The 14,716-nt window shown below is 41.1% G+C and overlaps 1 protein-coding gene across 2 annotated transcripts in view; it reads right to left on the bottom strand.

Moving 5' to 3' along the window:
- GABBR1 (gamma-aminobutyric acid type B receptor subunit 1) overlaps window positions 1–14,716 on the bottom strand; it is a 209,408-nt gene that overhangs the window by 146,580 nt on the left and 48,112 nt on the right. For both annotated transcript variants that reach the window (XM_087953744.1, XM_087953745.1), the window contains exon 2: window positions 6,714–6,791. In XM_087953744.1, coding sequence (XP_087809870.1) covers window positions 6,714–6,731 — 18 coding nt within the window. In that variant the 5' untranslated portion in view covers window positions 6,732–6,791. The remainder of the gene's footprint in view (window positions 1–6,713; window positions 6,792–14,716) is intronic.

Here is a 14,716-nt window from a genome sequence, read left to right as displayed (position 1 = left end):
GGAGAAAAACTGTATGATGGTTACGGTGTCCCAGGGTCACCTTTTAGGTTTTTCTGATAAACGAGGTCAGAGTGAGAAGGACTGGGGATTCGTTAGAAACACTTGCCTAATTCACCATAGTTATTTTATACAACAAATGTTGCAAACCCTCTGCACTACTTATTCCTTTCCCTTTTAGTAATAAACTGACAACAGGCCACACAGTTAATGGATTGTAATTTTAGTATAGTTAGACCATGTATAATTGACACACTGGATTTTATCATAGTTTTTAGTTGTTGTTTATTACTTTATACTAGAATTTTTTAATTGCATATTTACTGAGTGTAAATTCTGGTCTCTGGTCCAAGACTGTAATAATCTGAATTGTACTGAGTTGAAAGCAAAGTCAATGGAAAGCCAGCCAAGCAACTGTCTTACTAACTTAACAAATGCCATGACTCACTTAACAACTTTGGCAAGGAAGGTCATTAAATAAGGCAAAATTCCCTTAACAAATGTCTCGTTTAGCAACAGAACTTTTGGCCTCACTTGTGACCGTAAGTCGAGGACTACCTGTACTTAAATAAACCAGCTGTCCCCAGTTTGGCATTCTCCATATGGGGATACTACAGCTTCCAGAATCTCCAAGCATAGCCAATAAGGAAAATCGGAATATTTCATTCTACCTAGATATCCACCAGGCTGGAGGTGGCCTGGGAGGATGGTAGCGCTGAAGCCAGTAAGGCTGAGGTCCAGATTTTGTAGAATAATGGAAATGCAAGTATTGGGAAGAAAATAAATGAGAATGCAAATACATTTCAGGCTGTGGCATGGCTACCCCAATATAATATAATGCCCTTTAATTTAAAATGAACAAATAGAAGGAGATTGGCGCATCTGTATACAAGCTCATTAAACACCCAATTTTTCTTTCATCAAAGCCCAAGTGATCCCAGATAGTTACAAAAACCAGCCTGGCAGAGATAGTTCTTAATCTACAACCCCATTGAGCCCAAAATTTCTGTTGTTAACTGAGACATTTGTTAAGGGATTTTTGCCCCATTTTATGACCTTTCTTGCCATAGTTGTTAAGTGAGTCACTGCAGTTGCTAAGTTAGTATCCCGGTTGTTAAGTGAATCTGGCTTCCCCCGTTGGCTCTGCTTGTCAAAAGGTCACAGTGATCCTATGACCCTGGGACACTGCAACAGTCATAAATATAAGCCAGTTGCCAAGCGCCTGAATTTTCATCACGTGACCAACTGTCGTAAGTGTGAAAAATGGTCCTAAGTCGCATGATTCAGTGCCGTTGCAACTTGGAATGGTTACTAAGCGAAGTGTTGTAAGTCGAGGACTACCTGCATTGCATCAATTCTTGATTTTTGAACCAAGAAAGAAAGGAAAGGAACAGCAACAGAGTTGGTATTCAGCTGGTTCTGACCAGTTCTGGAGAACCGGTAGAGGAAATGTTGAGTAGTTCAGAGAACTGGCAAATCCCACCTCTGACTGGAGATTTTACAGTCTCCTTCCCCTGCCACGCCCACCAAGCCACGCCCACAGAACCGGTAGTAAAAAAAAATGAATCCCATTACTGCACTAAGCATTTGGAACAATCCACTGGCCACCACTGAAATTAGACCAAGTTTGGAGGGGGAAAAAAACCTCTTTCTTTAAAAATAATGGGTGGACAGTTTTGCTGAGAGTAATACTGCCCAAAGGTGCTTTTTTTTCCAAGAGGCAAAGTGGACTTTCTGTTTTTTCTTTGAAGACGTTTCGCTTCTCATCCATGAAGCTTCTTCAGCTCTGACTTCCCCCACTATCCAGTCAAAGCTGAAGCAGCTTTTTGGATGAGAAGCAAAATGTCTTCAAAGAAAAAACAGAAAGTCCAGTTTGCCTCTTGGAAAAAGAAAAAAAAAAGCACCTTTGGGACAACCATGACTGAGAATCTCTATAGACATACTGCCCTACTGGATAGGATACCAACCATGCATATTTGCCATTACAGAACAGGAACCATTGCTAAGGCAGTCCAAATTCTGAAGGGCGTAAGTACATTAATTGCATTATACCCCAGAGACCGGTATTTCATCTGGACTTCCTTTTCCTATTTTCCTTTCCTTGTCCAGGTGTCCTCCGTTTATTTCGAACTCGGCATCCAAACCAGTGCTTCTCAGCCTGGACAATTTTAAGATGTATGGATTTCAACTCCCAGAATTTGTCATATTCATGAACTGGAACAGAGCATGGTAACAAGGTCATCCAATGAATAGGCACAGCAACTAAATCAGCCAATGAGGACAGTTTGGAAACTGAAACTAGATATAACCTAGGCTGGAAACTGAAACTATAAGTAGTCTAGGTGTGGGTCTATATTAAGCTTTGCAGCTCTGAAGCTATGTTAAGCTCTGAGTCTGTCTATTGAAAATGAAACTGCTACTCTCCTCTTGCTTGTCTGCTGAACTAAAGTGAAACTGATGTCTGTTTCTGAGCTACTGAAGTAACGGTTTCTGTTTGAGTTTGCTCCATGTTGGGGAAATCTACAACTGGTTTGTAAAATCTACGTATTATGTTTATAAAGACGTGAAATGAAGCGTCAGCCATCTGTGTTTATTTTTCTGGCGCTGAATTAACACTGCAAAACTCTGGATGGAATTTCCCAGCCAGTATGGACTAACCTTTCTGTAATGATAATTCTGTTTGTCTTCTTTTTTCCTTTGTGATTGTTTAAAAGGGAGGACTATGGAAATAGCGGTCTTCCCCAGATCAAGTTTATTTGTTTATTTAATTGGATGACACTAGTCTGGTCAAAATAATTGATAATTGATGATGAGCAACAGTTTCTCGCTCCTGGCCTAATTTGCTTTCTTTTTAATTAGCTCTAAACCAGGTGTAAATTCTGGAATCATATAATTTATCACAGGAAAGCAAGCTCTAATTTAATGTATTTATTTGCAGTTCATTGCCTTTAAAACTCATCATCCTGCTGTTACTGGACAATCCATGCAGCTACAGCACAGTATAACTACAAATGCAATTAAAACTTATTAAGTTTAAAAGAATTCAATACATTAAAATAATTTAAAAATAACACATAGGTACTCAATTTAGGTCAGGTTAAAAACATGTGCCTTAATTCTTTTTCTAAAGGTGGATGGGCTGGCCACCCAATAAAATTCCCTAGGGAAAGGTTTTCAAGTTGGGAACAACGCAGAACAAGGTAGTGGACAATCAGGCTTCTGAAAGTAGCACCAGCATCTTTAAGAGTCTTTGTCCTGCAAATGTTGGTGTTTGGACCAATGTAAGCAGGGATATAGTGCCTTAGATCAGGGGTGTAAACTCGATCTCATTTGAGGGCTGCATCAGAGTTATGTTTGACCTCGGGGTGCAGGTGGGGCGTGGCCAGGCAGCATGGCCAGCTCAATGTCATTTGTGTCTGGGGCACCTGTTCTGGCCCAAGCGCTCCTGAGCTTTGTTTTCGGCTGCAATGGCCTCCTGCAACCGTCCGCCAGAAAAAACTGAGCTCAGGAGGGCCGTTCGTGGCCTTCGCCAGCTCCATTTTCAGTGGCAGAGGCACCGCGGGCCGGTCCCTCGCTGTTTCCAAGGCGGCTCCACATGCCAAACCTAAGCACCCTGTGGGCTGGATTTGGCCTGCAGGCCCTAAGTTTGACACCCCTGCCTTAGATAGTCAAGCTCTGAAGTCTTCAGGGTTCTGAAGTTCAAAATAAATTTATTGAACTGTGCCTTTAAAAAAAACAACCACTCTTAATCGTAGCTTTTCAACACAGGCTGGGCATAAGTCCCCTTTTGAGAACTGAGGTAACCAAAGGTATTAAGATGTGTTTTTTTTTAATAACTACATAGGCCCACGGCTAATATTAAAATCTTATGCCTGAAAAATGTTTGCCTGTTGCAAATTGGTGTGTTTTGTCATGGTTATAGTAGGGGTACATAGAGCAGCATAATGGCCTAGTGGTGAAGACACTCGCTCCTTCTCAGAAGGTTGAGAATTCAAACCTGGGTAGCAGCAGATGTTTATCTCTCTCCTAGGACGCAAAGCAAAGAATACCTGCTATGAACTCTGCATAAGCATTGGGAAGGGCATCCGGCCAGTAAACACTCAGCTCCATCCTGTTGCTCTGACTCTAGCCCAAATTAAGGGATTCATGGTAAAAAGTAAAGGTAAAGATTCCCCTCGCACATACGTGGTAGTCATTTCCGGCTCTAGGGGGCGGTGCTCATCTCCATTACAAAGCCGAAGAGCCAGCGCTGTCTGAAGACGTCTCCGTGGTCATGTGGTCATGACTAAACACCGAAGGCACACAGAACACTGTTACCTTCCCACCAAAGTGGACCCTATTTTTCTACTTGCATTTTTACATGCTTTCGAACTGCTAGGTTGGCAGAAGCTGGGACAAGTAACGGGAGCTCATTCCGGTACAGGGTGCTAGGCAGGGGTGGGATTCTACCAGTTCACACCTATTCGCTAGAACCGGCTGTTAACATTCTAAGCAGTTCGGAGAACCAGTTGTTAGAAGAAATTACTGGCCTAATCCTGTAAGGAAGGCAGGAAGGAAACATTCTGGTGTTGCTTACAGAAACTGTTAACCCTCTCAGTTAACCCTTATTACATTCTTGGCAGGACTAGACTTCCTGTCACAGGAACTTCTCTGGAGTTTTTTTCCCCTCCTTTGCTGGTACTTTGCTTGTGTGGAGTGACCATTCAAAGTTACAATGGCACTGAAAAAAGTGACTTATGACCATTTTTCCCACTTATGACTGTTGCAGCATCCCCACAGTCATGGGAGGCCAGGCAAGGAGATGCGTACCTCGATGTGAGTGATGTTGAGTTGGCCACGCCCAGCCAATAACATGACCACCAAGCCACGCCCACCAACTAAGCCACGCCCACAGAACCGGTTGTTAAAAATTTGAATCCCACCCCTGGTGCTAGGGATTCAAACTGCCAAACTGCCAATCTTTCTGATCGACAAGCTCAGCGTCTTAGCCACTGAGCCAGCGCGTCCCTACTTTTTTAGAGTTTATGGTAGGGGTACATAAATGTGAGAGCAAATTTGGTGTAGTGGTTAAGGCACCAGGCTAGAAACCAGGAGATTGTGAGTTCTAGGCCCATTTTGGGCACAAAGCCAACTGGGGGACCTTGGGCCAGTCATTTTCCCTCAGCCCTAGGAAGGAAGCAAAGGTAAATCTCTTCTGAAAAACCTTGCCAAGAAAACTGCAGAAACTTGTCTAGGCCGTCTCCCAGAATCGGACATAATTGAATGGAAGGAAAAACAAAAACATAAATTCACAGAGGTAACTGCCAAGCATCAATCAATAACCCCAACCGTAACCCATTTGGAGGGGGAAAATGGGAAGGATGAGACAGCCAAAATAAACAGAAGGAGTCATTTGGAACAAGTAAAAAAGAAATAATGCCACAGACTCACACTTGATAAAGCAGCCTTGAAGGACTTGGAAAAGATATTCAGCGGCCATGGAACAACTACAAAGATCAGAATTGTGCAAGCCACAACAATGGATGGAAGCAAAAGTTGGGCTCTGAAGGAGCAGGATGGGTTGATGCTTTTGAACTTTGATGTTGGAGAAGATTTCTAAGAATACTGTGAGCAGCCAAGAACACAGCAGAAAGTTCCATCTGCAATCTCAAAAATAGCTTCAAATTTCTTGGTGGTAAGAACATTGACTCCCATTAGTTAAAATGAAAGAGGAACAGATATGGAGTTTTAATACTTATTAAATTTACACAGTCAACTTCAAAGCATTTTCTTAATATGCTATAGCAAACGTTGTAACTGGCCATCCAGACTCTGCATCCATACAGATGCTAGGTTCCTGTATTTTTTTCTCTCTTGTGTGTCATTTCCATGATTTAGAAAATAAAACCTTAAGGAAGTGTGTTTGCTTATTTTTTAGAACCAGATTTTTAGAACCAGGGCCTCACTGCTTCACCTGAAGCCTGGGGAAAAAATGGGAGGTTTCAGAAGAGCTTCATGGAACCTTAAGGGTGGTATTCTACCCATTTGGCCCGGTTTGATTAAACTGGTAGCTTCGAGGATCAGCTACTGAGCTCACCTGCCCAACCTGGCTCTATTGTGACCTTTATTTCCTGGTTTTGAAGCTTAGCTGCTTCGCACAGCACAGCGGGATTGCTGCATGTCAGCTGTTTAACACGCAGGGAGAGTGCAGGATTGCAGGAGAAGGTCAGTAGCAAACCCTCTGTGCACGTGCAAAGCGCGCCCACCAAGCCACGCCCACAGAACTGGTGGTAAACAAATTTGAATCCCACCACTGCCTTAAAGTACTGGTGAGCCCGCACACCCACTCAGGTTAACAGTCACTTTGGACAGCAAGATAGGCGGCATATGCATTTATTAGACAGACAGATGGACAGACAGACAGACAGCACTAGCACTTACACTTATATACCGTTTTATAGTGCTTTACAGCCAGCCCTCTCTAAGTGGTTCATAGAGTCAGCCTATTGCCCCCAACACTCTGGGTCCTCATTTTACCCACCTCAGAAGGATGGAAGGCTGAGTCAACCTTGAGCCTGGTGGGATTTGATCTGCCAAATTGTAGGCAGCTGGCTGCAGAAGTAGCTTGCAGTACTACCCTCTAACCACTGCGACACAGAACCCCAAAGATAGATAGATAGAAAGATAGATAGAAAGAAATAGATATAGATAGAATCTTTTCCAGCCGTACTTCCTACCTTTTTCCTTCGAACCATACTTCCCCAGTCACACAGGTAGAACTTTCTGCATCCAGGTCTTGGTTTATATTTCCAGCCCTGATTGAGGAAAGGAAAAAGAGAGAAATAAAGATTTGCAACTCCATTTTATAGCCAGTCTTCTTTCCAATTCACAAATCACAGCAGGGAAAACACAGAAACACTAGGTGTTGGTTCAGAACTGCAGTGATGTTATAAAAAAAAACACCAACCTTCAAATATGCCTTTTGATGTTGCACTCTTGCATATAAGTGTGCATTGCAAAATGTATTTGGTCATTCTCCTCCCTGGCCACCTGTAAGAATTATATTTCCATGTATCAGAGCGAAATTTTGGGCCCGCTGAGCTCCACAGCTCACTTTCAGCTTGTAATCATCAAGAGTACGATAATGAGATACAAAGATATCGAGGGCTGCTTTTTCATTGGGATTTCAACTCCCCAAATGTTTAGCTAGAGAGAGACTGAAAAGTCTCAGAATTGCACTCCCTACTGATCTCAAGGCTGCCATTTTGGGAAATACAGAATAAAAAAAACCCAGCCTTATTCTCCGGGAGATCTAGATACCTTCATGCTGCGCAAATATTCATACCCTCCCAAAAAGGAAATATATCATTCACGCATTCAAAAAATGTATCACTCACGCCAACAGATTTGCATAACATTTGCATAACATTTGCATGTGCTAATTTATAGAGGTGTTTATGTAAACATAATGCACTTAAAGGTAAAAATACACTGTATCTCACAACAAGGAAGGGGGCGGGGAGGGGAAACTGTGACTAAGTGAGCTGCGTGACTGTTCAGTGTGTTCTCGAGGTCGGAGGTCCGCCATCTGGCTGGGCAGGTGGGCATATTGTGGAGACTTTCACAGATGACTGAGGGAAAGACTTGCCTCTTTTCAAAATGGATGCCGTGGTGGCTATGAAGACCGCATTTAGAAAAGCTGGTGATGTTGTTTTTTGCCATCCTTCCTCCCCTAGGATATTTCTGCCCTCCCATCTCCCCCCAAAATGTGAGCATTTCCACTTTAGCTACAGGGCATTTTTACTTTGTAGGATGGAATTGGAGACTGATATTTCTCTGTCATATTTGCAGCATTATTGGGTTCATCGCACAGTCACCCAGATATTCAGACAGGATTTTTGTCTTCCTAGTGAGTCTTTGGACTTGGGATAGGCAGTTAGCAATAGCAATCATACTTAGACTTATATACCGCTTCACAATGCTTTTACAGCCCTCTCTAAGCGGTTTACAGAGTCAGCCTATTGCCCCCAGCAATCTGGGTCCTCATTTTACCCACCTCGGAAGGATGGAAGGCTGAGTCAACCTTGAGCCTGGTGAGATTCGAACTGCCAAATTGCAGGCAGCCAGCAGTCAAGCAGAAGTAGCCAGCAGTACTGCACTCTAAAACCACTGCACCACCACAGCTCAGATGTGGATGTTTCATGGTGTTGGAGATATTTTTTGCAGGATGTAAGCTGTTCCAAATAAAGTTTGCATTTGCAATTGACCAATGGTGATTTTGTCAACGCTGATGGGATCCAAGTGCTGCTCCGGATGTTTGAAATTTCACCCAAGGCACCTATCAGTACTGCTATCATCTTCGTTTTCTTTTGCCATTTGTTCTATTTTCAGGTCTTTGTATTTTGTTAGCTTCTCCAGTTCTTTCTCTTCTCTTTTCTTCTCCTTTTTCCAACTACTACAGTATTCACTTTTTTGTCTTTCTGACCAACAGTGGTTAAATCTCGGGTGTTGTGTTGCAGATCACTTTAGCTTCTTCATTTTGTATTACTTTCCCTTTTTTGTGGTCTCTCCATTTGTTTCAGGCAAACGATACTTCTTGTAGATATTCCAATGCAACACGGTTGTTATTTTGTCATGCCATTGTTTTTAGCTATTGTTATATACACAAAAATGCAAAATCATAGCTTTATAGTTCTTTACTTGGTGTTGGCCTTAATTGGAATTGAGTTCTTCCCAAGAACTTAGGATGTCATAACGTATCAGCATAATGTCAAGGTTCTGAGTAATGAGCACAACCAATTCAGCAACGCTGAGACTTTTAGCTTTCTCAAGGAATTGCTTTATTGAGTTGTAGTATATCTGCCAATCCAAGCAGGGTGGCCTTTTTATAATTTAAAAAAATGGAAAATTTTGTCAATGTGCAGATTTTCAAACTGCTGTCCAAGATGTTTTTGGTATGGCATCCAGTAGGCTGATAACCCTGGGACCACCATGGCTGGTTTATACCATAATCTTTTAATTTCAATTTTCAGCTTTTGATACTTTGTGATCTTTTCCAAAAAAATAAATAAATCTGTTCTACTGTCCCCTGATATTACCACATCAATTATCCACACTGTCTTCTTTTCAACCACAGTTAAATCTGATGTGTTTTCAGCCAAGACTTTACTAGTTTGTATTCTGAACTCCCACATTATTTTAACCTGTTCATTTTTGACTATTTTTCAATAATATGTTCCCACCAGTTTTTCATTACTGGCACATGGTAATTTTTACAGATGTTCCAGTGAATAATTTTGGCAACTGTGTTATGTCATTGTTTATAATCAATTTGTGCACTCTTCTTGCATGAGCTGGATATATGATACACTGTTTCTTCTGTCTGCATTTTGAATCATTTGACAATTTTTCAGTTTAGGCCTTGATTGCATTAGTTTAAATAGCTTGGTCTTGAGCAGCCAAAATCAAGCCTTGACCTTCTTTTTTTTAATGTTCCAGTTGTAAGTCATTGCCAGTTTTTATCTTTATCGACGTTCCCCTCAAATCTTTTGTAGAAATTGACCCTGTAATGCTTTTCCTTGCCAGCATTCTGTTCTTGTTTTTATTAGATTATTTTCAATATTCATGTTTTGTTTCCTGCGTGTTCAATAAGTTCCTTTTTTTAAAAAAACTTGCATCAATGCTTGTTCTTGGCTTTCTTTTATGTAATCAGCCAGTGCATGCTTTTCTTATTCAATGGTTACCTTGACTTAAAGTTAACCCTTGCTTCCATTTCTATGGGGCAGGTATAATCTATCCATATAATTATGAGGATGTAATACATAGTGAATAGCCATTAGCTTTCTTGCTTTCAATGCAGTTGTGTCCAGTTAATAATTTCAGCAATATATCATATCACAGGTATGGCCCAGGTATGGATGGATTTCATGGTGTTTCTACCAAATCAATATTGTCTTTTCTAATTTTGATAGCCAGTTTTTCTGTAACTACCACTGTTGTACTGTAGGCAAGCTGATTGATCTGTTCAATAGATGTTATTTTAATCCTTGCAATTGCCTTATTCACATCCTTCATTATAGCTGCCAGCTCTGTTTTTGGGTATTATTCAATGCTGGCAGTGTTTGTCTTTCTACTAGTAATTCTGCATATGCCATAATGTTCTCTTTTTTGTTCTTCAGCATTTTTTGAGGAGGATGGTGGTATCAATAGGTTGTTTCAGTACTAGTCTGTACTGGCTCCGTTGTTATTACTTCTTATATTATATTATATATTTGCAATTGTTCTTGTCTTATTGTTTTGGGAGTTTTCCATTTTTACAATTTTTCTGAATCTCTTCCAGGTCTGTATCCCTGAATATTTTATTTCTGGTAATAAATCTCCTTTGGCCTACTAATCGTTGTTCAGTGACATTTGAGCCTGGTTAAATTCTTTTCCAATATTCAAGCATTCACTTTAAGTATTCTTGCTTTTAAGTATTCTTGCTTCCAATTTATAATAGTGATTTTCAAACACAGTCTACTTTTGTCTTGTCTGTGGCTGCTGTTCTTCCAGTAATCCTTCAGGGCTTGGCCCTGATTACCCAAACGTAGTTCTTAAATCCCGTTGTGCGTATGTCAACAGATGCCCAGAAACTCTTAACATCTGATGCAGTTCTTGTTGATCTGGATTATGACTCATTTGATATAGGATTCTTTTTCAGTTTTCTCCCTCTAGTAAATGGTTTTATTTTATTTTACTCTTTGCATTTCTGGACTGTCCATTTCTCTCAAAATTGGTTGATGGCTACCTTTAGTCTGGCTCTTCTGCTAAGTGCTGTTTGACCTTTCTGGTAGAATACACTACTGCCAGTATAGCTTTCAACCCCATCAGAGCGTCACAAGCTCCTCCCTCATTCTTATGGTCCATCGCATGGTCAGCCAGATGTTCAGACTGGATTTGGCATTTTTATCCACCTACTAAGTCCTTCCCAAGGACCTGGGATAGGCAGATGTGGATATAGGATGGTGTTAGAGGTATCATTGCAGGTTGTAAGCTGTTCTGAATAAAGCTGCCTTTCACAACTGACTGATGGCAATTTTGTCAATGCCTTGGGTGCCTCCCAAAACAATTGTGTGTCCAATTGTTTTGGGATGCACCCAAGGTGCACATTACTATTGGTATTATCTTTGCTCTCTTTTGCCCACAATCGTCATATTTCTGTTTGGAGATCTTTGTATTTTGTGATCTTCTCCAGTTCCATTGCTTCTATTCTGCTGTCTCCAGGAACCACCACGTCCACTATCCAGAGTTTTTTTGTGAGGGGTCCTTGGTGCTCTCTGCACTTGCTTGTTTTCTTGAAGACGGTTCATTACCCTAACAAGGTAACACCATCAGTATTACCTAGAGTGCTGTTTGCTGTCGGTTTATATTCTGGTGCCTTGCCTATCTGTTTGGGTGTGGGCGGTCTTAGAGATTCTTTGGTTGGGATGTTTACTGATGGTTCTTCGGCAGTTTCTTGATTGGGGTATTGCTTACTTTATTGTTGGTCGGAAGTTAATCTTGGAGTTAATCTATACTGGCCTGCATGCTGATTACTGGTAGAGAGATACTGGAGTCTTTTTCTCTTTGGGGCTGCTTAATTATTTCTTTTGCATAGTCTATACATGTTGTTAGTGCCTGTTGATGGCTGATTTGTCAGAGTGTCAGGTTTCTAGAAATCCCTTGGCATTTTTGGACTTGGCCTGGTCTAGGATTGTTGCCTTTTCCCAGTTGAAACTATGGTTAAATCTGTCTCTATGTTATGAAATTAAAGAATTTTTATCATGTCTTCCGACTGCCAGTAGGTGTTCATAGATGCGTTTTTGTCTTTCTTGTAGATAATTGTTAAATCTGGGGTCTTGTGCCGCAGATGCCTGTCAGTTTTGCTATGCTTTGTTACACAGCCAGAAGTTTAGTCTGTATTTGGCATTTTTATCAAACTATTGAGTCCTTCCCAAGGACTTGCTGTTATTGGTATTGTTCTGTATTACCATACTCCAAATACTAAATTCTGATTGGTCCATACTTACCGCAATACGATTGGTCAACTAAGCTGCAGTGATTGGTCCGCTATGAATCAACCGCGATTGGCCGAGCCGATCGCGGGAGATTCAAAGACCTGTCATTGGCTGGCAAGCCGCGAGCAATGCCTATATGAAGGGCTGCCGCGGCTCCAAGATCTTGTACAGATCTATACATGAAATAAAGAGCTTGAAGTACACTGATCTCGCGTCTCTCCTTACCCGATCTAACAGGTATCATTTTAAATGGGGCAACATGCCTGATAGGTGCCAAGAAGCGGCTCTAAAGACATTACTCTGGAGATCCCAGCTGTAGTTACCCTCTGTTGATGAGCAACTTCAAGGCCTTCCTTCTGCATCCTTGGAGTCTTTCTTGGGATTTGATATCTTTTAAATAGAAGACTGTCCTCTGAAGAGACAACTACTGAATTTATTTGTTTGGAATATTTATAGAGCCACCCAGTTTAAATGAGCTGACTCTGGAGGCGTATCAAAGAATGATCAAGCAAAAATGCAAAAAAAAAAAAGGGTTAACATGTGCCATTAAAACCAATTCAAACAATTCAATGGTTATCAGAACCAAAATAAACTACATCACCCAGTTGCGAATTCTCCTCATTCTGACTCAGGCACCTGGGAAATCAGCCAGGTCTTAAGTGCCTTTCTAAACTTTCTAAATACCTGCAGTGTCTTTATCCCTGTTTATCTGGGATAATCCCTATCTTTTGGGACCATTTCCTGTCATTAACCGGAGAAAGATCAGGGGAGTTATTAAAGATGTATTTGGCATGCATATATATATATGACAGCTATACAGATATCCTCGACTTATGACTGTAATTGAGCCTTGAATTGGCAAATTGTGCTGGTTTTTAAATAAGTCACCGTGTGGGCTGTACACAATTCTACGACCTTTTTTGTGGTGTTCATTAAACAAATCCAGCAGTAGTAAAGCAAACTGCATTGTCATTAAGTGAACACCACAGCTATTATTGTGTTTCTCTGGCAACTGGTGCAGATGGCAGTGGAATCGGACAGTGGGGAAGAACAGGGACCAGTCAGGGAGTCTGGAGAGGACTTGGATGAGGATCCTACATCCAATGCAGAGATGGGGCCAGGACCATCTGGGAGTGGGGTGCTGCCTTCGGAGCCTTCGGAGTCTGGCAGCAGTGAGGCAGAGGACCCAGGGGAGCCTGTTCCCAGTGTGCATATGCACAGATCTGCTAGAAGGCGAGAGCAACTGAAACAAAAGGGGCGACTTTTGGAGTAAGGTTGGGAGGTGATTGCCCCTCCCATAAGGTATAGAGGACAGGCCAAGATGATGAAACCTTTGCAGGAAGCAAAGTAGTTTGATCAGTTCAGAGTCATCGTTGAAGCTCTTTGTACTTCAGTTGGTTTTTCTTGTACTTCGGTTGGTTTCTTTTCTAGTTCATTTGATACTTCTGTTTTTGGCAGCACTTCACAGAACTGAAAGGTATGTGCTTATCTTGGGGGACTGTGTGAGATTAACTCAGGCTGGGAATGAAAACAATTCCCAGCATTGCAATAAAATAGATTTTGTTTTTAAAACAAGTTTATGACTAGCTATGGTTTGCAAAGCCTGGGTCAGAACAGCTATTAAACAAATCCATTGTCTGCAATGGGCACTTTTTGGGCAGAAACCCAAAATAAACAACACCCAAAATGTCATAAATCATGGTCATGTGACTACAGGAAAATATTCCAACATTTACGCTCCAGCATTCTTAGTAAGCCAGGAGAACCATAATGTCCAAAGCTTGTTGTATGACTGCTGCACATCCAGATTTTAGCAAAAATTGAAACCTACCAACCTCAAGTGGTCTTTCCCTCTCTCACTACTCCTGCAAACTCCATCCAAAATGTGGGAAGCCCTACCTATGACATAACTGGGGTTCAGGGAGGGAGTTGACATTTTACTGAGCTGTCTGTTTGCATAGGCATTTTAAGCCGTGCAAGTGTTTGTGATACTTCTGAAAGATTGGAAGGGTAATATGGGGATATTGAATTTCAGAGAAGGGATGTTGAATCTCAACAGTAGAATACCAAACACATTTTGGAACACTAAAATCCTTGTTGCCAATATTTTGCCTCAGTGCTTCTCCTTCTGTATTCGCCCTAAATATGAATCACTTTGTGGAAGAAAAATTGGAGTGGAATCGGGAATCTCACATTGCTCCATCCTTGGTTTGCTTCCTGCTCTCTGCACTGAGCGGCAAATAACATGGGTTTTGTAATTTGTTAACTAACATAGTTATTTTCTATTTTAATCTGATTTATATTCTTTCTTTTAAAGTGATGCTCAAGATTTATTAGCTTTTAACATTCCTAAACTGATAAACAAGCTGGAGACTAGCTCCTGATAAGAAAAGTTCTTTAGTACAAATTGGGGCCTGGCTTATCTCTTTTGTGAACCCTAAACAATCTTTCTCCTTACAATTTATTCCCCTTCAGACCTCATTTTAATAAACATGTATGCTATTATCCTGTCCAATCAACTTTCCTCTTTCATATTTTTTCTGTTATGTTAACTATAAAAGGGGATGTAAGCTAAACATCGTGATTTCCTCTTTGAATGAGGAATCCCTTTTGTCTGAATATTCTGATAAATTGTAATAAAATGATCTTCTTATCTCGGTTTGTCTCATTGGAAAATATGCACACCGAGGCAAAGAGCCTGAAAA

This window comes from Notechis scutatus, chromosome 2, assembly GCF_049901735.1.
Source record: "Notechis scutatus isolate UNSWTSFEM ecotype Mainland chromosome 2, rNotScu1.2, whole genome shotgun sequence".
Lineage (NCBI taxonomy): Eukaryota > Metazoa > Chordata > Lepidosauria > Squamata > Elapidae > Notechis > Notechis scutatus.
Note: the sequence above shows the minus strand (reverse complement) of the source record. Positions and strands in the feature narration are given on the sequence as shown.